The 22419-nt window shown below is 37.1% G+C and overlaps 2 protein-coding genes across 8 annotated transcripts in view; both read right to left on the bottom strand.

Annotated features, from left to right (window-relative positions):
- LOC127636110 (F-box and WD repeat domain-containing 11-B) overlaps positions 1–6508 on the bottom strand; it is a 33480-nt gene extending 26972 nt beyond the window's left edge. Inside the window, exons 1-2 of one of the 2 annotated variants that reach the window (XM_052116507.1) lie at positions 6438–6508; positions 4325–4387 (exon numbers count right to left, since the gene is read on the bottom strand). In XM_052116507.1, coding sequence (XP_051972467.1) covers positions 4325–4387; positions 6438–6476 — 102 coding nt within the window. In that variant the 5' untranslated portion in view covers positions 6477–6508. The remainder of the gene's footprint in view (positions 1–4324; positions 4388–6437) is intronic. The other variant, XM_052116508.1, reaches the window with a different exon arrangement.
- Positions 6509–7016: 508 nt separating this feature from the next.
- LOC127635903 (eukaryotic peptide chain release factor subunit 1-like) lies at positions 7017–20621 on the bottom strand. 6 transcript variants are annotated; one of them, XM_052116183.1, is made up of 11 exons: positions 20443–20621; positions 19965–20073; positions 19011–19186; positions 18581–18720; positions 12031–12169; positions 11750–11940; positions 11526–11655; positions 11143–11313; positions 10050–10114; positions 8520–8667; positions 7017–8421 (listed from the first exon to the last, which is right to left on the bottom strand). In XM_052116183.1, the coding sequence occupies exons 2-11, from the start codon at positions 20048–20050 to the stop codon at positions 8339–8341; spliced, it is 1329 nt and encodes a 442-aa protein (XP_051972143.1). In that variant the 5' UTR covers positions 20051–20073; positions 20443–20621; the 3' UTR covers positions 7017–8338. The 6 variants fall into 6 exon arrangements, 4 of the variants coding, with proteins under 4 accessions (XP_051972143.1, XP_051972144.1, XP_051972148.1 ...); XM_052116184.1 differs by having other exon boundaries at positions 19965–20070; XM_052116188.1 differs by lacking the exon at positions 19965–20073 and adding an exon at positions 19793–19922.
- Positions 20622–22419: the final 1798 nt, after the last annotated feature.

Below are 22419 nucleotides of genomic sequence, written 5' to 3'. Positions count from 1 at the left end.
TAAAGATTTGAAAGTGGCTGACGTTGTCGCTTGACCACAGACATGTCTATGACAAGCATAAATATGAACCCTTACATGTCTGTGACAGTCCATTATATTTCGGAGGATTGGAAACTGGAGGCAAAATATCTCGAAACGACATGGAAGCAGAGGTATGGATGGTTATATCATTTTTAATCATAATAACACCAATTTGTTATTGCATTGTTATTATTAGGAGTATCATTACCATTTTATGTTAATGTGCTATGCAAAGAAAAAATGCTGATGAATGACGATGCCGTTTTCGCCATGGCTCAAACAACAACTGTATAAGAATGATGCGTCTCTTTTATAACAAGCACTCTTTACATAATTTGTGAATAAAGGTCTATCACCTTGCAATTACATTTTAATGTGGATGTAGTCGTCACCGGAAATGCCACTGATAGATGCCGCTATTTGAGCCTGCTGTCTCTCGTGTCGGTGTCGCAAATGTCGGTTATATGCGGTGATGTCCATGTGAAAATATGGCAGGGCAAATTAATTGTAATATTAATTTGATAATAATCATAGCCTAATAATAATACATTAATGGGAAAACGAGCCAAATATCGTCAAAGGCATCAGCTATAAATATATAGAAAATAAAATGCTGATTAATAATCAATTTAATTATATTTAATGACATTCCTAGCATTTAGGTATGTTTGCGCAGTAAAGCACAACTCTCATTGCAGTTCTTAGCAAACATGTGAAATTAGAGATAATCTGTTCCAAAACATAGTGAGATGTGTACCTAGACAGCAAATAAAGGCATAGTCACATTCCTGATGCAAAGGCCTTTTCAAAAGATACAGTGCGGTGAAAAATTATTTGCCCCCATCCTGATTTCCTCCATTTTGTGTATAACTCAGACTAAATGGTTTCAAAACTTCAAACAAAAAGACAATCTGTATAAACACAAAATACAGTTTTTAAATGATAATGTTATGTATGGGGTTCAGCAGGACTAGACACACCCAGGCCTAATTACTGCCAGGGCTGTTCAATTAAATCAACACATAAATATAACTTTTTCAGCAGCATGAAGTTGGCTAAAAGGTCTCTACCAATAGCCCACTATGCCAAGGTTGAAAGAAATTCCAGAAATTATGAGGAAAAAAGTGATTAAAATGCATCAGTCTGGGAAGGGATACAAATAGGGCTGAGCAAAATGGCAAAAAATATTATCAAGTAATTATTTTCATATCATTCATATCGATATTTATCACTATATCTGATATTTATCTATATATATTTGTTTTTAACATTAAAATTATTTTCATATTTCTTTACATAAAATGTTCATATTTCTTTACGTAAAATTATTTTCATATTTCTTTACATACAGATATCAAAGTATGGGGGCATATAAGCCCTTGTGACTGAGGAATGATACTGTATGGGGGTTCAGGGGTATCTCCAGAGAGAAACTTTTGAAAATGTAAGTCTGAATGGACCATTTTTCTATTTTCATTAAAGTGAGAAAGACTAGGCTAAAAACTAGTAATTGTTTTGTCTTTCATCCTTGTTAGAGATTATGAAATTTGAATAATTTCACAAAATTAGAACTGAAATCTATTTGTTTATTATTAAAGGCTTGGAACATGCCGATTAATAAAACTAAAAATTTACAAAAGAAAAACTTTATGGTCTAAATGCACTCTGGAAACAGGCACCTCATGTTTACTCACATGTGGGGAAAAGAGGAAGTGGGTGCGGACAGGGCATCAGTGAAGCGTGTTTCAGTGCTAGAGAAAAATATACAAGAATACAGCGTAGAAAGATCAAATATGATGTAACAAGCACTGTTGTTTTGTCGCACTGCTCATTAGAGACGATGAGAGGGTGTAACAGTCATCATGATGTCTTGCAGTCAAGATGGAATAAATCTGGGATCCGCATCCGGAACGCGGTGACGCAGTGAGTTGCACTTACAGTTGCACTTGAGCTTCAAGACAATGATCCAAAGCAAGGGTTAGGTTCACTTCTGAATGGCTCAAAAGAAACTAAATTAAAGTTTGAGTGGCCTAGTCAAAGTCCTGACTTGATCCCGATTGAGATGCTGTGGCAGGACCATAAACGGGCAGTTCAGGCTGGAAAACCCTCCAATGTGGCTGAATTAAACAGTTCTACAAAGATGAGTAGGCCAAAATTTCACCACAGCGTTATGAAAGACTAATCTCCAGTTATCGGAACCATTTGGTTGCAGATATTGCTGCTAAAGGTGGCCCCATCAGCTATTAAGTTTAAGGGGGCAGTTCGTTTTTCACATGGGTGATATAACTGTTGGATAACTTTTTGCTTAAAAAAAAAAAAAATATAGAAGAAATCAGGAAGGGGCAAATGCTTCTGTACCTCATTTTGGCCATATTCTAAGGCAGCATCACATGTAGCTTATCCTTTGCAGTTTGCCAAACAATACACCCATGAGGTGGACAAGTCCAGAGAAATGTGGATAACAATTTGTTTAGTCTATTTATATTATCCAACATATCTTCTGTCATTACATACATTGCACTGTACATAACATCCTGTATTTGTGTACCTTATATGACAGATTTGTATTAGATTTGCACTACGTATGTGTGTATGCATGAAGGCGGTATGTAATTATTTTTTATTATTATCTATGTCTTGCTGTTGTTTTTGTATTTTGTTTTGTATTGTTGTGCACTGGAAGTTCCTGTCACCAAGACACATTCCTTGTGTAACCATACTTGGCAATAAAGCTGATTCTGATTATCAAAAAATAGGCACTTTTGATCAGATAAGTTCACTTTTACATATTTTAACCAATATATGTGTGATTAAAAATATTGCATCATTGGTTTATCAACATGCTAACATCAAACTATAATGGAATCAACTGGAAATTGAGTCCCTCATGTGAGGAGTGTTATTTTTGCCTGTGTGAAGCATTCCAAATAAGTCACTTATGAGGCTCCTTTTCAGTAAGGATACTGCCTTTGCTGTCTACTGCCTCCTTTAAAAAGATTTTTCTTGTCATTATCTGTTTTGTGTATTAATTCTTTGGCAATATTGTATGTAAACACAATCATGCCAATAAAGTACTTTAAATTGAATTGATAAGGTGCCATGGAAACTTAAATGGTTAGTTCACCCAAATATGAAAATTCTCTCATAATTTACTCACCATCATGCCATATTGGGTGTGCATGACTTTCTGTCTTTACCAGAATACATTTGAAGAAAAATAAAAAATAACTTAGCTCAGAAGGTCCTTAATATGCAAGTTGATGGTGACCCGACTTTTGAAGCTCCAAAAAGAACAGTCAGCATAAACGTCATCCATATGACTCCAGCTGTTAATTTATGTTTTCTAAAGAGACACGATTGCTTTTGGTGCAAAAAATATCAATATTAAAGTACTTTTTAAATATAAACTATAGCTTCTGGTCAGCAGCAGTATGCGCGTGATGTAATCGCGTTGGCATGCTCACACGAGAACTGACGCACGTGCGACACACCCGGAAGAGCAGCATTGTTACAAGTGAGTGGGAGGAATGCTGTACAGACGCTTAATTCGTTTTGGTTTAGATCAGTATTTTTGTATGTATGTTTTTACAAAGTGTATTTGTGTGCTTATCCTGGATATATCAACTGAGAGCAGAGCGTGAACGCCCATAAAATGCCAACACAAATACGTCCCACCAGAGACCGCTTGAACTCAGCACTCTTATGAATGCGTTGCTCCAGAGCAGAAGAGACTGTACTTTTTAACTATGAACATCGCTAAAAAGGTATTTAGCTTTTTCGCACCAAAAGCGATCGTATCACATTAGAAGACATTATTTAAATGCTGGAGTCCTATGGATGACGTTTATGCTGACTGTAAGTGATTTTTGGAGATTCAAAAGTCTGATGACAACCCAATTGCATTTTAAGGACCTAGTGAGTTAAGACATTTGATTTATTTTTCTTCAAATGTGTTCTGTTGAAGGAAAATGTAAATAAGTAAATGAGAGGATTACAATTTTTGGTTGAACTACCCCTTACCATTTTGCTAACAGGCCTACATAACCCACATCGCTTGTTTGAAGGACATTTAAAAAAAAAATCAATTATTGATCCCGAATATAATATCATAAAGGACTGTGGAAAACAACACAAAGGGTTTTTCAGGCACCGATTAGGCCATGCCCTTTTACAAACTCCACTGTCAACAGCGGTTCACCACATAAAATCCTTCCTAATCCAGGAATAGGCAAGTCAATTAATTGCTATCATTTTATCATATTACTATTTCTACAGACTTTGACGTATGGCACTTTCACCTCACCTTAAACAATGTGGTGATCTTTGGGGAGCGGTCTGCATTCTGCGAGTCCATGACAGAGGTGTTCTGCATAAGAAATCACACAATAATTACATTCATTGTTCTCAAAACTAAGAAATGGTACTGTGTGATTTAAATTAAAAACCGAAATCAATACTACAACTGATCCAATATAAATCCAACATTAAAATAAATCCAACAATTTATCCACTGAACTGCAACCAAACTATTCAAAACATTAAAGTTATATGGTGATACTATGATCATCTTCTCTCATAGGTTCATGGTCATGTTTCACAGTTTGCTGGAAAGCAGATGAAGGAGGACTGTACAACAGCTTACAATTTGTGTGCTAAATAACTGGACAGATTCTCCATCAGCGTGTGGTATTGATGGGAGACAGGGCCGGGTGTGTAGGCGTTTGGGTAAGGTGTCAACAGCTGTCCCTTAGCCAAGGCCATAACAAGTATTTGCTTACATCCCAAATACAGGCAAAACAGAGATGATGCCATCCATAGCATTGCTCTTAATATTCATGATTCAGCACCCGTTTTAATCCATAGCCATGATTTTTACTATGAATATCAGCCAAACTCTTTACAAACGTAGATAAAAGCCCTCAGGACTAAAAGTGAAGTGACATCAAAGCTAGACACTGCCACATACTTCAGTGATGACAATGTAAAGGTTTCATTTCCAGTCATCTTAAAAAGGTCAACAGAGCAGGAAAAGCACTACTCATGAGGGTTTCTAATAAAGAGTCTTCATAAACAATTGCACATGGTGTGTTGTCTTTAAGAAAAAAGTCATTTATCCATCTACCTCAAGCTTCATATACACAAGTGAACAAACTCAGAGTATTCACACGTACCATTTTTACTGTCTCCATGGTAACAAGAAGCAAATTCACTCTGATTCTACAATGCTATTGTATTAAATACCTCGGCCATTGATTCGTAGAAAGCCAAATGAATCACGCTAATGCTTTTGTAGATGTCGTTTTTAATATTGCATGTTAAATCAATATAGAAATATAAAATATACTGCACATAATATTTAATCCTAACATCCTTATATCAATAAATAGTACATCAAACTTGATGACTACACAGACGTAAATAGTTTCAAAAATACCAAATTGATCAAAACCTGCATGCTTAATCAGCAAATAACTATTCAAAGCTATTTTGTTTTACATTAATTTTCATAACAAACTTATAACACTTGAACTTATACTTGATATAAAAAACGTGTTCTTTAAAAAACGAAATAATCGCAATTGTTTTACATAAGCTAATGACCGGATTTTATTAGCCACTTAGCAGCTTGCTAGAACTGAGTATTTCTCAAAAATTGATGTTTATATTTAACTTATAAAGGCTTGTGGGCACTTGTAAAACAAATATTCACTTTTCCAACTACTGTTCTAGAAGAATTAATGATAACATTTTCCGTTTGATCATCATCTGGCTTAAAAGCTTCATCAGAATTTGACAACACGGTCGATTACTTCCCATTACGCAGCTTTAAACGCCTTTTAAAATGTCGTGATATGAAAACGAGGAGTGTTTGTATGTCAGCAATAACACGTATAAAAACAAACAAATAAAACACTGTTAAATGGACTGAACCTTGAAATCCAACATAGTTCTCCGCTGTGGCCTAATTCTACGCGGAATTGAGTGGCGCCGCAGTGAAGCTCGACTCGCCGGCTAAAGTCGATGAGACACAGACTCACCACGATGCAGCGGAAGCTTTCTTCCCTCCAACTCCGTCGCTTCGTTTAGTTAATATCGTCAAAAATCGCCCAATACAATATCTCATCTTGTTCATTAACACCCCATTTGTTCTAAAAAGTAAAAGACAAAAGGAAGAGGGCGAAGGAACGAACAAGAAAGCCAAAGAGCCAGCAATTCAGAGCAGGGCCCACCCTGTCAGTCGGGCCAGCCATTTCTCCTAGTATACACCCCTCCTTCAACCCCACCAACTCAATCGATCTTTACGGACTTCACAAGCTGGTTATATTCACACGGACTGCCCTCACAAACGGCAATATCTACATTAAGTCTTGAGAACAGACTAAACCCCGTTTACAAAAGCAGAACCGAGGACTCACCATCAGCTCCAGGGTTTTGTCCTCCATCTCCGGCTCCATGTTTGTTCCCCGAAACTCGCAGTGAAAATGGAAACCCCGCCCTGCGACACAAGCGCGTCACAAAAGGAGGCGGGGAGAGAATCCTTGAGCTGAAACATACGGTTGGCTGTCAACTACAACAAATTGACTAAATGGGCGTTGTCCGCGTCGTGATTGGCTAATTTCTGCTTCTAAGGTACTAAGCGGGTCTAGATACACTACGTCATGACTTGTGAAACAAGATTCGTGATTGGTCGACAAATGACAAAAAGGTTTTGTCCACTTCGTAAAACTAATAGCGATTGGCTGCTTTCTGGTTTTGGGGTAAACAATGGGGTTATCCCCGATGATTTCGCCGATAGTAAATCTTGGAGGAAAAAAAAACAACAACAAAAAACCCGTACTTCTCCGCAGTTAATTACATACATAAATACGTCGGGGAAATAAGTTCACCAGCTTTACTATACCAACGGAATTCGAAAGTTACCTCATAATTGTAATAATTTTTTTACACCCAAAATAAGATTTACTTGTCAAAACAAACAGGCTATAAGTGCAACTTGAAAACAATGAGAACGTTTAATGCTTGTGTCCATATGTAACAAATGATTTATACAAAATAGCAATGAATAAAAAAAAAAAGAGAGAAAATATACAACGTGTTAAAATATTGTGGGACTTTAATGTTTTCCCCCTTTTACATTATTGGGTTTTCTATTTCTGGTTTATTTTAATAAGTGCCAGAACAAACCATGCCACAACTACTGAAGTTCCAAAATGCCATTTACTTGCATTGGCTTGCTTCTAAATACAATCTGTTCTTACAACTGGGCAAAAACAAAAAACTATTTAGAGCTTTGTGTGGTTGATCAGTCTCAGAATGAATTCTTCTAAAAGGGAATTAAACAGCCAAACTGACATATACTCACTCACGCATCACAGTTATTACAGTAGCCCTCACCCCTAAAACGGTCCAAACTGACATTTCCATGCATGTGTTCTGCTGGCAAAGAAGCCACCAATGAGTGCTGAAGGGTCGAGCTAAGATTGTATGTTCTGAAACAGGAGGCTGAAGTTAGGGTCCATACGCTGGTACACTGTGCTGTGATGTCTCATAAACTGCAAAAATCAGGCACTCATATATAGTTCATTTTGAGAATTTGCATCTCTTGGGGGCTGAGGAAAACAAGTGAGTGAAATGTATGGAGAAAGACTGTTCTAGGTCTTCATGGAGGAATTGTTGGAGCATAGGGAGGTGGGTCCAGTTACCATAATGGTCCATTTGAGGGCAAGAAACACCTCAACATCGGAACAATACGATGGGAGGTGTACCACTGGCTCAGAGTGCATCACCGCCACCACACTGGTTTACAGCAGAAACAAGGCAACAAATCATGTCTGGAATAACCAGGAAATTAAAATGCAGGCCTTGCAATGACTTGAGGTGGCTATGTAAGCAGTACAGACCTAATCGTTTGCTACTGCTTTCTTCATACACTGAATAAGAGAAAATATAATACATTTTCAATAAAATACAACAGCAGCAGATGCATTATAAAAAGGATGAAAGGAGTGAGATGAGAAGAAAAAGTAGATCTGAAAGCCTAGTGTGTGTTGTGAAGAGCCGAGGAAGGACAGGCAGATGGACCATGGCCATACTGTTGCGATGATCCAGTATTTAGTAGAGAGGAGAAAACTCTTGTCCCTCCCAGTCCAGAGATGGTGTCACTGTATTTCTAAAGCCAGGGAAATATCTGCCATCTTTTCAAATTCGTATTCTCCCTCCTGCTGATTCAATCTCCTTCGCTCCCCTGCCATTTGTGGGGTAGGTGGGTGGGGGGGGGTCTTATTTTTGAAATTTCTTATGTGTCAGTCCCGACTACCTAGTAGTCATCTAAATCAAAGAATTCATCGTCATCTCCCTGGTACTCCATGCCTTGGAAATCCACCCGGTACCTCAAAATTCCTTAAAAAAACAAGTACAGAAGGTGAAAAAAATGCCCCTTGATTTCATTAAAAAAAACTATTCAGATAACTCAAATAAGAATGTGGAAGAATACTTACCACCGATACCCCCAAAGCCTTTCACAAACTGTGATCCCTCCTGGCTCTTGTCTGTAACTATTTCCAGCGTGGCCCCAAATTTCTTGTAGTTATTGGCAAACCACTCAAGCAGCGGCATGCTCTCGATCAGCTCATGCTCCTGACCAGTCTAAAAACAAAAATAAACATACAGTACAGTCCTCATTCTGGAACCACACATTGGTTTTATATTGAAAATAAATACTACAAAAGGGAAGTTTGTTCAGTTCAAACAAATGTGCATACAGTGAGGTCCAAAAGTCAGAGATCACAAGAGAAAACTGTTTTTGCTTTTGCATTTTTTCTAATTCAATCATTTTTCATAAAATTATATTTTTACATTTGCGTAATTATGTTAATATGAATTTGAGTTTTAGTATGTACCAATTAATAATTATAATCATTAATTTACACATTTTTACAATTAGATTTTGAATCACATATTTACAATGTGGACTTTTGAACCTCACTGTATATTCAGAAGAAATATGTACATTTCATATAAAACAACTGAAGCCAATTCTATTTGTTGTTTCTTTTAAAACAATTTCAAACTCCTTAAACTCTTTTGAATCCTTGATTTTAATGTGGCATTTCTCAAACAATCGGATCCAACTGTAAATACTTAAACATAAAAACAGAACTGCAGTGACATCCTAATCGTTAAAGGAATATTCCAGATTCAATACAAGTTAAGCTTAAATGACAGCATTTGTTGCATAATGGTGATTACCACAAAATGCATTTCAACTGGTCCCTTCTATTCTTTAAAAAATAAAAAAAATAAATAAATAAATAAAAAAAAAAAAATAAAAAAAGTTACATTGAGGCACTTAAAATGGAAGTGAATGACTCCATTTTTTGAGGGTTTAAAAAAAGACAGAAATGTGAAGCTTATAAATTTTATAATAGCACTTGCATTAATTCTTCTGTTAAAACGTGTGCATTATTTGATATCGCATTATATCGTAATTTTTAGTCATTTTTGGGTTTGTTGACATTACATCGTCATTGCTATAAAATTGTCTATAACTTTACACAAAAAAGTTGAAGTGATTTTATTATAGTAAAAGCATATTTACATGCATACTGTTTGTCTTGTCACTATACTTTACGTAAAAAAATTTGCCCTCAATCACTTCTATAGTAAAGGCCTCACTGGAACCCAGATCTTTGCTTGTTTTAAAGAAAAGGAGAGAGAAGTCAAAATTACTTTTTGTGGTACTCAATAGTATACAACACATGTTGTCAATTGAGCTTAACTTGTATTGAACCCGGAACATTCCTTAAAGGATCAGGCTTTTCATTCAAAAGCTGACAATCAGAACAAGAACAACTAGTTACTGAGATTGTCACTGTGCCTTTAAGATTAGCACTTAAAGCCCACAAGAGGGTCATTTGGGTGAGAGAGTGTTCCATCAATAAGTTAATTTTAACTTTTTTTGTTAACTTTTAATAATAAAATCTTCAGAATTTCACATAAAATGTATTTGGTAATGTCTTTACACTTGCCTCTTTGTCAGTGAAATGAGACTTGTCTTTCTCCTGTTCTGGTGTCAGGTAAAGTACCTTTTCATCTAATAACAAAAATGTAAATTAAAACCAGAAAGGAACAATTTTATATTTTAAAAACATACATTACATTTACATGCAAAGTTTTAATTGAGCTACAGCAGAGTTTAGTGTATTCATACTACATTGTATTCATCTAAAGGGTTGAGAGGGTTACTTTTGAAATGTATTACAGATTACAAGCTGTAAAATGTAATTTGTAATGTATTCCGTTAGATCAAGGCCAGTTATGTATTCTAAATACTTTGGATTACATCTTCAGCACTTTTTTCGACTATAAAAACTCTGCCGGTACAGTAAGACAAAATACACATGTTAAAAATACATTCTCTGAAAAACCTAAATATCTTATGCAGTGTTGTTTCTAAAACAAGATCAATCAAATTGATATTGTTTTAAGGATTTTTTTTATATTTTTACAGGAAAACAATAAAAAAATTTATCAAGAATATGATTTTTGCCCTAATATCAAGGGTCTTACTAGAAAAATATTAATTATAATCCAACAGGAATTTTCTTGATAAAATAATAAAAATCTGATTGTGTCTGGTAACATGTGCATGTAAAATGGCTAGAAATAAGATTTTAGATTAGCGTAAAGCTGACAATTTACACAAGGTAATTTCTATTTCTTCTGCTCAAAACTTACTTCAGACTTACTTCTCTGTCTGCTTGTATGAATGTAACACATCATAAGAAAGTGTTTCACCGCTGTTCAAATGCACTTTGGATCGCATCATTTATATGTATAAATGTTTTCCATCTGAAAGGACTAAATATTAAATGAAAAAAATTACAATAAAATGCACAGAAATCTCTTCAGTAATAAAATACTTTTAGAATGTAACTGTTCTAATTACCAATTATTTAAATTGTAACTGTAGTGGAATACAGTTACTAATATTTTGTATTTTAAACAAGTAATCCTGTTACATGTATTCAGTTACTCCCCAACCTTGTCCATCAATCAGTCAAAGTATAGTTCACAATGTAAACATACTGATTGTGATAATGTGAGAGAGAATGTGTATACCATTTTCCGGTGTAGTGTTTTCCCCATGACAACGCAGGACATAACGCATGGTGTCTAGATTCTCGTAAACTATTAGAATCTCCACTGCTCCCATCTCCATTGCTTTGAGTGTGTCTTCAACTCCAAAACAGTACTTCCCTGTATCCTGACTGATCTCATCAAAATATCGGCCTGAAATCAGAGAAATGACTCACTGCACAACCAAGGACATCATAAAACATCAAACAAGCATACAGTCATTAATCAATTTCCCTGAATTTTAACATGTTGATTTCACAGAAGGTCATATGTTTTATTATTCTTAACTAAATACCATAACAGAAGTATTTAAATGAAGTTCTTGGTGGTCCATCACCCTCATCCAACATGTAAAGTATTCTTACCTATTAGTTTCTTTTCTTGGATGAACTTAACATTGGACAGCACTTCTGCTGAGAGCTCAATGGCCTGGTTGAATCCATTTTCTCCTCCATACGATATGTCAACCAACTTTAGAACCTTTGCTTGTAATCTCTGTATGTTTGCAAAAAGAAAAAGACGACAATAAAGTCAGAAAAGACAGTGACTAATAAAAGACTAATAGAAGATGATTAAATTGAGAACACACCGGATCAAACATATCTGACTGGCTGAGCTCCGTTTTGAAGTCAGCTGATCCGGCGAGCACCAGTCCTGCCACATTGACCTTATCATTGGACACAAACAGTTGTACAGCAGTCTCTGCTACTTTACGCACGTAGTTATGTCTCTTCTCCATCCTCAAACGTGCGAATCGCAGAGCAGACTGACCTCCTCTACCTGGGAGTGAAGATCCAAGTCAGTACACTCTTTTTTTATAAAAATTCAATTCGGAAAGAGGTACCTTAAGCGGTTTGAAAAAAAACTTACCATGTTTTTTGGGAAGGTCCACAGTAAACTTGTGTAGCACCTCCCTTGTGTTTCCTTGTAAAGTCCCAAAAAGGGCACCGCTACCATCAATCACAATAAAGCCAAACTTACTGTCGTCTGACAGCAGCGCTGTTAAAGCCTGCAGACATAAATTATTAGTTGAAATGTAATTAAAATATTTTTCTTGTCCGCCTTTTATCCATCAGGCAAAAAAAGTAGAGTCTGATCTATTTGTTAAGTAATAACAGACCAAGACAAGCTGCATGACTTGAGGCATCATTCATGTCCAAGCACAAACAGTGCAGGTTGAAGTTCAATACTTAAGTAAGGAGGTTGTTTTAGATATTAAGTTAAAGGTTTGTTTAACGATAGTTGCTTTTTGGAACTATTGATATCGACGATAGTTAACAATAGTTAAGAGACTTTTTGTATTTATTCATTGTGAAGAGGTGGTGGGTGTGAGCGGACCGTGATGATGCATGCCTGGCTCCAAGTTGACTAATCAGTGGGAGAGAGAGACAAAGGCAGCAGTTTTTTGTGTGCACGACTTTGTTTTGCAGTTTATGCTATGTTTGAGTTCAGTTTGATATTAAAGTTTTACATTGACTGTTCAGCTGGTTCCCGCCTCCTCCTTGCCCATCTTAAGAACCCTGTTACACTGGTGCGAAAACAAGGAAGTAGGACGCGCTGTCGTGCAGTCCTCGCCACTGCAGTCCGCCAGGGTACGGAGTCACCACTCCCATCCACAAGGGGATGTAGGACTCGCTACCATCCGGAGGAGCGGCTGTCGTCCGCCAGGGGGTGGAGGAGTGGCTGAGGATCAAGCGACAGCATGTCCGGGGACTGGCAAGACACTTTTTCTATGTCTCGTTCGCTCTTTCTCCCTCCTCTCTACCTCCCCTCGTCTCTCTCAGTTTCCCAGGAGGCAACACCTCCCCTCCAGGAAGGGAGAGGTAAGTTAGGCTGGAGGTCTCCCAAGCCTGAAACTGGTGGTGGTGGAGTCTGATTAGGTGGGGTGTGACACACACCTGGCACGGAGTTGACTAATCAGACTAATCTCCAGGCCGGTGATGCCAGTTAGAGAGAGAGCAGTGTACAGTCAGCGTAAAACTTTAATACCAAACTAAGCTCAAACATAAACTGCAAAACAAACAAAGGCGCACACAAAAACACTGTCGAGTGTCTCTCTTTCGCTCTCTAACTGGCGTCTCTGCCTCTGCATCAGTAGCAAGAGGCCTGAAAGACATTACTAACTACAAGACTCTCCCAGCCCACTATCTTTTTTTAACTGTTACCTTCTGGCCGGCGCTACAGAGCACCAGAACAGTCAGGCATAAGAACAGTTTTTTTTCCCCTCAGACTACCCATCTCATGAACAGTTAAAAATGCCCCAATGAGCAATAATTATGTGCAATACACAGCTTAGTCTAACATATCCTACCTCTTCTGCCATTGCATTCCCATGCACTATCTGTTTATAACCAAATATGTATTTGTACATATATACAGTACTGTGCAAAAATCTTAGGAACATAAGATGACAAAACATTTGTCTTAAGATGGTTATTTATATCTTTAGCTGTAGTGTGTCAATAGGTAATATACATTTTAGACCCCCAAACATTCCTTCTGCAAATAGAATAGAAAAACATGAAGTTCTGCAACAGATGGCATGCCCCCACAGAGACCCCCACTGAACACATGAAGAGACAGAAGCAATTGAGACAGCCTAAATAGATAGAAGAACTGTGGTAAATTCTCCAAGAAGCTTGGAAAATCCTATCTGCCAACAACCAAGAAAAACTGATTCCAGGTGTCCCTAGGAGAATTGGTGCTGTTTTGAAGGCAAAGATGGTCACACCAAATAATGATTTAGCTTTTTTTAATGTTTACTAGACTTTGAATGATGTTTATTGAAAAATGAAAATCCTCACTGTGCAACATTTTTCACAAGTGCCTAAAACTTTTGCACAGTACTGTGTATATATCTATCTTTTGGTCTATTGTGTATTTCTATATATATATTTACTATTCACTTTATTTTGTATTATCTCGGTCTTGTTGTTGTATTGTCTGTGCACTGGAAACTTCTGGTCACCAAGACAAATTTCTTGTATGTGTAAGCATACTTGGCAAATGAGCTCATTCTGATTCTATGAACAAATAGGCCATACTAAATAAAAACTTGAACATTTAACATCATAATGAACAAGACCAGGATCGAACCCACGAATGATTTATAATTGAGAATGAACAATAACTCAGGATAGTGAACATATTTTGACATAAAAAAAAAAAAAAGTTACCATATTCATACATATTTTAATCCTCACTTAATTTTTTTATTAGATAAATAAAGGGTTCTAATTGAAGCAAGGGCATACAATTTTTTTTTTTTAAATGAACTACATGGAAACAACATCATATATATATATATATATATATATATATATATATATACACACACACACACACACACACACACACACACACACACACCTAAAGGATTATTAGGAACACCTGTTCAATTTCTCATTAATGCAATTATCTAATCAACCAATCACATGGCAGTTGCTTCAATGCATTTAGGGGTGTGGTCCTGGTCAAGACAATCTCCTGAACTCCAAACTGAATGTCAGAATGGGAAAGAAAGGTGATTTAAGCCATTTTGAGCGTGGCATGGTTGTTGGTGCCAGACGGGCCGGTCTGAGTATTTCACAATCTGCTCAGTTACTGGGATTTTCACGCACAACCATTTCTAGGGTTTACAAAGAATGGTGTGAAAAGGAAAAACATCCAGTATGCGGCAGTCCTGTGGGCTGAAAATGCCTTGTTGATGCTAGAGGTCAGAGGAGAATGGGCCGACTGATTCAAGCTGATAGAAGAGCAACTTTGCCTGAAATAACCACTCGTTACAACCGAGGTATGCAGCAAAGCATTTGTGAAGCCACAACACGCACAACCTTGAGGCGGATGGGCTACAACAGCAGAAGACCCCACCGGGTACCACTCATCTCCACTACAAATAGGAAAAAGAGGCTACAATTTGCAAGAGCTCACCAAAATTGGACAGTTGAAGACTGGAAAAATTTTGCCTGGTCTGATGAGTCTCGATTTCTGTTGAGACATTCAGATGGTAGAGTCAGAATTTGGCATAAACAGAAAGAGAAAATGGATCCATCTTCTGATGGCTACTTCCAGCAGGATAATGCACCATGTCACAAAGCTCGAATCAATTCAAATTGGTTTCTTGAACATGACAATGAGTTCACTGTACTAAAATGGCCCCCACAGTCACCAGATCTCAACCCAATAGAGCATCTTTGGGATGTGGTGGAACGGGAGCTTCGTGCCCTGGATGTGCATCCCACAAATCTCCATCAACTGCAAGATGCTATCCTATCAATATGTGCCAACATTTCTAAAGAATGCTTTCAGCACATTGTTGAATCAATGCCACGTAGAATTAAGGCAGTTCTGAAGGCGAAAGGGGGTCATTAGTATGGTGTTCCTAATAATCCTTTAGGTGAGTGTGTGTGTATGTATATATATATATATATAAAATAATAAAAAAAAATATTCAAATAATTACAATGCATTCCTGTAGTAGAAAAAAAAAACATTGATAAGACAATACAAAAAGCGGCTTTAGAATACAATGTATTGTTTACTACCATATTATTGATCATAATCCAAACATTGGCACACAGTTCACAGCAATCCATTTCACAAGTGAATTTAACAAAGGCTGCGATTTAATTAAATAAATAAATAAATAGTCTGCTCCCTTCGAAGTTTATTTGCGGTCAGTCCAGTCTATATTAAATTTGCGCATTGTTACAGTTTTTCAGAGCGGCTCTGTGCTCCACAACTCCCTCTCATGCTTGGAGTAACAGAAGTGCTCTGAGTTCGGTTTGCTTATGTGTGCTGAACACTTCATTTACACTAAACTGGCACGTCCTGCGTGAAGCTTTTTTTTATTATTATCTGCGGTAGCAGCATCTCCGTCTCCGCAAAGCACAGGTATAATAATAACATCACAGAATACAAGATGGGGTATAATTCAAACATCTTTATTAAATGATTGCGGAGCAAACAGCATTAACAGTAACACCTGTAGAGACCAGAAACATCTCTTCATTCTCCTGTCATTTGTTTACCTCACGAGAGAGCACTTATTACACTCCCCGCGGGAACAAGTAAAAGCGGAACTAATATTACCAACATCCAACAAAATGAAAAGGAAGGAACAATTACTATAATATAATGCATTGCTAAATTAAATATAATGAATACAAATAATTAAATGGTGACAAACTAACCAAAATTTTCACTTTAAATTTAATTACACCAATGGGTTATCAGTTCAACTTCAGTTTGACATTAAGCCTCATTCTTTAGGACTATCTTATATACAGTAAAGAATAGTTTGTATAAGCCTACTAGTTTTTAAGGCCTAGAATAAAGAGTTACATTTATATTTTGTTTATACTGAATTATTCAAACATTATATTTGACAGCAAAAACTAGGCAACAACTATGGTTGGGGACAGGGATCCAGACGGAAACAGGTAAATTTAGTTAACAGTGACATTGAGCAGAAAGCTTACATATTTAACTTTTTATCAGCAGCTGTCAAAACTGGTTATGATCAGCATGGATTGATGAGATGACAATTGGAGATCGGTGTCAGATTTTAAAATCCTGATTGGAGCATCCCTAATATTCAAGTTGACTGTGTTTCAAAAACTAATGATGATGATTAGTGGGCTGATTCCTGTCACAAAATGAACAAAAACAGGTACACGATGGATGGTAACATTTGGATATGAAGAAGACTTTTTCACACTGTTTATATATTTATTTGTTTGGTTCTTTTTAAGAGGGCTCAAATGTGAAAACCCCAGTAGCCTTTTTGCAGTTGAACATGTGGAAAACATTACCATCATAATCGCAATATTTTTCGAAATAATCGCAATATGACTTTGTCCAATTCGTGCAGCCCTAGTTTCGGGTGCATTGGGTCATAAACATGCACGATTTGGACAAAGTCATATTACAAAACATAGTTTAATACTATATCTTTAAACACATCTTGCGCTCCAAGTGTTTTGAACGCAAGAAAGTAACGCATGTTTGTGTTGTTCTGCCTACTGAAGTGTTTTCTTCACTGTATAAACTGCGCCTTGCTCATACAGCTGAAATTTCACTTACTGCCCTCTGGAGTAAACAGGTGGTACTACAAGCTTGCATTTCTCAGGATTCTTACTTATTAGGGTCCGGGCATTGCAATTAATTCCGTAAATGTTTTTAACGTGTTTGTTTTTGTAAAATTAAATCGCAGCGAATTAACACGTTAAATCAACAGCCCTAATATATATATATATACACACACACACACACACACATACACACACACACACACACACACACACACACACACACACACACACACCGCATACTATAAAAAGCTTAATTTGGTAAATACAGAACATTTTAAATAGACGCAAGTCTCTTTCAATTCAAAATAAAGTGTTTCGGGTGAATCGATTCTGAGTTCCGTTTAAATAATGGCAGAGCAGTGGTGCACGCCAAAGACAGATGTGGAAGCAAAGACGTGAGTTAAGTGCATACAATGAAGTCAAGAGCACAAACATGACAGTTTGCAGACCAGCTGTATTAAACATGACCATTTGTGCCCGAATGAAACAACAATAAAGAAATTCTTTCACAAACCCATGCACATAGCAAAAGGAGAGTTTATTTGTGATAAGAAGCCAACAAACAACATGAAAGATGAGCTCGCACCCATAATTGCACTGATTTGCAAACAACGAGGGAAAACACAGAATAATGACAAGGCAGTGGTTCAGGAGATGTTTTCAATTAATAAATATTTTTAAGACAATTTATGTAATGTGACTCATTCTGATTTTTAAAACGGCTGTTCATTTAAAAAGCTGAAAGGGGAAAAAATAGAGTAAAGATATTGAAGGACAAGATGCATCATGATGCAGTGAGAATCATTTTATTATCGAATCGTGAGGCCAGTGAAGATTCACACCTCTATTGCGCAAACTAAGATTATTTTTTAGCAATTTATAAATGAATTTAAAAAACTATAATTCGATTAATGAATTATTGGCCTTTTCCACCACTTCAGTAATCAACATTATCCAGTATTGTCAATCCCTAGTTTAGACAACACAATATTTTGGTATGAAATACATGCAGTGGGAGAATCTGTATCACACACAGGGAAAAAATACACAAGAAAATATATGACAGCATATGACAGGTAGAAATACGTAAGCTCGGTTTTTAGGGTGTGGAAAGTGCAATGTCATTTTAAAAAATGTGGCAGGATGCTGTCAAATTTTGGTTGTGAACCAATGAAATTTTCCTTTGCATCCTTCTGATGCAATTTGAATGTGTATGCGCATTTATGACAAAAATCATGATAATGAAGACAATTATGAAAGACAAAAATAGTTGGTTCATTACCCATTCCTTGATGCTCACATCATAGCAAAACACATCTTGCACTCACCTCAGTGTGGAACTTGTTGTCACATAAATACAAAGATGTGTTGATTGGTTTAAAAGGTTCAAAGTCAATGTTGACTTTCTTCTCTTTGCCTTCCTCTGTCACTATGGTGCCACAATACACCACCAGGCCATTGGGAGGCACTGCGAGATAAAAAAAAAAAAAAGTAAGCTTATGAGAGGGGGATCAGGAGATACCGCACCAAAGAAACGATTAAATCAGCCACCATACAAACAAAATTCACTCCATTGAACCTCTACATGCATGGTACATCTGTTTGAACAGCCAGTTTAATGTTTAAACAGCACCATTAAGAGAAGTTAAGCTTTACCAACAATAAAATCACTGATCTGATAAGGAAACGGTTAAATAAATTGCCACAAAACATCTTTGAACTAAACCCCCTCTGCTGCATAAACAACCACACACTCACCTTTGTTGTACAGTTTGAGTCTCTGCTGTACCGAGGTAATGGCTCCCAGCACAGATAGTCTGTTGACTCTACTCTTGATGTTCGAGGCTGTGCCAAACTCATCGGCCAACATCTTCGCCACACGCGAGATCTGATCCTTGGGAGGGATGATGAGGGAAATCATACTGGTGCCATTTCTGTGGAGCAAGAATAAAAGCCATGTGAAATCATACAAAATTAGCATATTAACTGATATCTACAACTCAAAGTTTGAGAAATACTCAGAATATTTGGACAATATCCAAAGTAAGAGAGGATGCAACTGAGCAGTATCTGTTAAAATTGTGTCCATAATCAAATCTTCATAGCATCATTACAAATAACTGACCTTTACTTCTATAAAATGAACTTAAAAGATGCCTCATAACAACATATAACATTCATGATGGCATTCGTAGAGGTATATGTTCAATAATTTTATATTGAGTCAGAATTATCAAGTTAAGCCAAATCATCATGGTTGAGAAAGCAAGGACACGTTGAGATAACATTTTGACTACAAAGATATCACATTGTAATTTCCAAATGTGACATTACAAGCCATTGAAGAGCTATTTATTTTTTAGCATACAAAATATTTTGCCTAGCATACATGGGCTAGGCTAAATGTCACATCCACAAGCCAAATGTTTAGGCGTCATCCCAAACGGTCTTCACATTTTCAACGCACTAGTTACTAATATTGGTTTGTTCTTTTATAACAAAACATAAATTTTTTGTCAATAAATGATAAAACGCTTTACTGTGCGCGGTCTCATTCTCCGTCCATCATGCTGCTCTCTCATCAACAGCAGACAGCTGTTAGCAAACTGGTTAGCATGTGGTCTTCCCCAAGAGCGAATCGAATCACACATCAGAGGTGTCATTCAACACCTGGAATACAAATAAAGAGGATGAGACTGAGTTGAGCCTCACCCTCTGGCCGCTTCAAGGCTTTTGATCAACTTCTTTATCTTCCAAATTTCCACATTTCTATCCGCTGCGCTGGGATCGTCCGCCATCTTCGTCGTGCCGTCTGGACCTGCTGAAAAGATCATTGAACTTTATGAATTATCAGCCATTATGATGGACTGCTATTCACAATAACGCATCTTAGGGCACTGATTAAGTATATACGATAGAACAGGATGGTTACACGGTGTAAGGCAGGCTTATTGTGGCCAAGAAAGAGATGTGGGACTGAAGTTTGACGCGCTAACTGACTAGTGCAACCCAGCTCGCGGGCCCCTCTCCCTCTCCTCTCCTCTCCTCTCCTCTCCTCTCGCGCCTGGGAACACTGTGCCGCTCGCGGGAAATAACCCTTAAAATAAACTCTATTTGTTTTTTTATTAGATACACATGGTCCGAATCATTAAACCCCTTTTAGTGACAGAGATCTCTGTAAGATACTCACAGACTACACTGATCCGCTCCGCCGTCTCCTTACGGCAGTTACTTTATGGTCCAGAGCAAGCTCGCCGCTGTTTCTCACAGTGACGTTATACACTTATCGTTAGCAGCCGGTTTATTCTTGCTGCGCGTGGTGATGCTTCAATGGAGGCTCACGTGGGGGAAAGGCAGACATTCCATTTAGTATCGCTTCCTGAAAACGCGACGCATGAAGGTGTAGTTGGAGCTATGTAATTGGATGATTGAGCTGTCAGTCAAAAGGTTGGAACAATGCCCTTTAATTGTATTTGCAAATAAACATAAACTGATAAACAGTTGCATACGAGGGGAAATACATACAATGATATAGAAATAATAAATTGAATAAAGGTATATCTGTTTTTCGACTGAAGCACAAAGATATATTTTTATAAATGTACATTTATATAATTATATATTTAAAAAAGAGAGAGAGACAGAGAGAGAGAGAGATGACTGATTTTCTTTTCATTTTTTTTACTGGTCAAATCTTTCTGAAACGTTCTGAAGTCTGTGCAAAATAGCTTTAAACAGGGTTTCGTTGACATTACCTTGGCTATTTGCAAGTGAACGTTTGCAAAAGAGTTAATAATTGTAAAGAGATATTAAGTAAACCCGACCGAGGTGCCCTCTCGCACCCCAGCTCAAAGCGTTGTGTTGTCACTGTTAAAGATCCACTAATTCCACTAATCCGCTCCGGGTTTTCCCGCTCGCGCCGCAGCATCACTCAGTAATGTTTTGCTCTTGGTCTTCTAGTAGTGCTAACAACTTGTTCAAAATATCCACGTTCTTAGAATTAGAATGTTTGTCTAATGAAATTATTGTACCCGATCAGATCTAATATAAATAACAAAAAAGAAGACCGAGAGAGAAAGAGTGAAGGGAGGCTGTTAAAGGCAGTTAAACATTGCAAACGTGGATTCAAAGCTCCAGCAAGCCAGCAGGTAAATTATCATGTAGCATATTTAGCAGACAGTTTGTCACACTTTAATTCTTGTAATTAAGTATATTTCCCATCAGGGCCGGCGCTACCTATAGGCGAACTAGGCAGTTGCCTAGGGCCTCGGCCTTGGAGGCGGGGCCTCCAAAATATACGCAAGCTTATCCACCAATCAAGAGCAGCAAAATACTATGCTGTTTGTCCATTGGATATAGCAATTGTCATTCACCTGTAGTTAAACCAATTAATATCACCGTGTACATGCGAGTCACTCCCAACCTCTGAATTTATGAATGAAGAGATTGTAGATGAATAAAATCCAACTTTTCTGCAAATTTATCTGATGGCGCCGAAGCGAACTCATCCTTCAGGGGCTGCTAAGCGTAAGGCTAAGCAGGCACGCAAAGAAAGTGCAGCTCGTGATTCAGGTATCATCTATTTTTGAGTGATTGTAATGTATTGTAAAAAATAAACTGATTCTAACGATCAGCGTCATTTTGAGATAGATCATTTGACGGTTATTTCAAGTTCAAAAGAGCGCGAGCACCGTTGATGGACTGAATTCACTTCTGACACTTTGAATCCGAGCGTATGTAGCTACAATCGATTTCCAGCCCTAGTCAGGAGCTGACTCGCAAAATACTACAGAAAAAGTAAAGTTTGTCAGTCAAAGAGCAAACGCACTATACTAAAAGCATTGTTTATTATGTTTTAAAACAGTCTGTATATCTTCTAAAACGCAGATGTTTAGCCTACATTAACTGCTCTAGTCTATCATAATAGACTATAGACCATAATAGACTTCATTTTTTTCGTTTTCCAATCATAAATACTGTTGCAATATTTATTGAAAATAAGTATGCAATCTTAAGCATATGAATAAGCACACAATTACAGTTGACGAAATTAACTTGTCTTTTCACTTCCACTAGCAGCTGATTTGTGTATCATAAGGTATTTCTCTACAATACATACCTAATATGACTATATTTAGTCTATCAAAAACAAAACTGTTCATTATTC

This window comes from Xyrauchen texanus, chromosome 43 (assembly GCF_025860055.1).
Source record: "Xyrauchen texanus isolate HMW12.3.18 chromosome 43, RBS_HiC_50CHRs, whole genome shotgun sequence".
Lineage (NCBI taxonomy): Eukaryota > Metazoa > Chordata > Actinopteri > Cypriniformes > Catostomidae > Xyrauchen > Xyrauchen texanus.
Note: the sequence above shows the minus strand (reverse complement) of the source record. Positions and strands in the feature narration are given on the sequence as shown.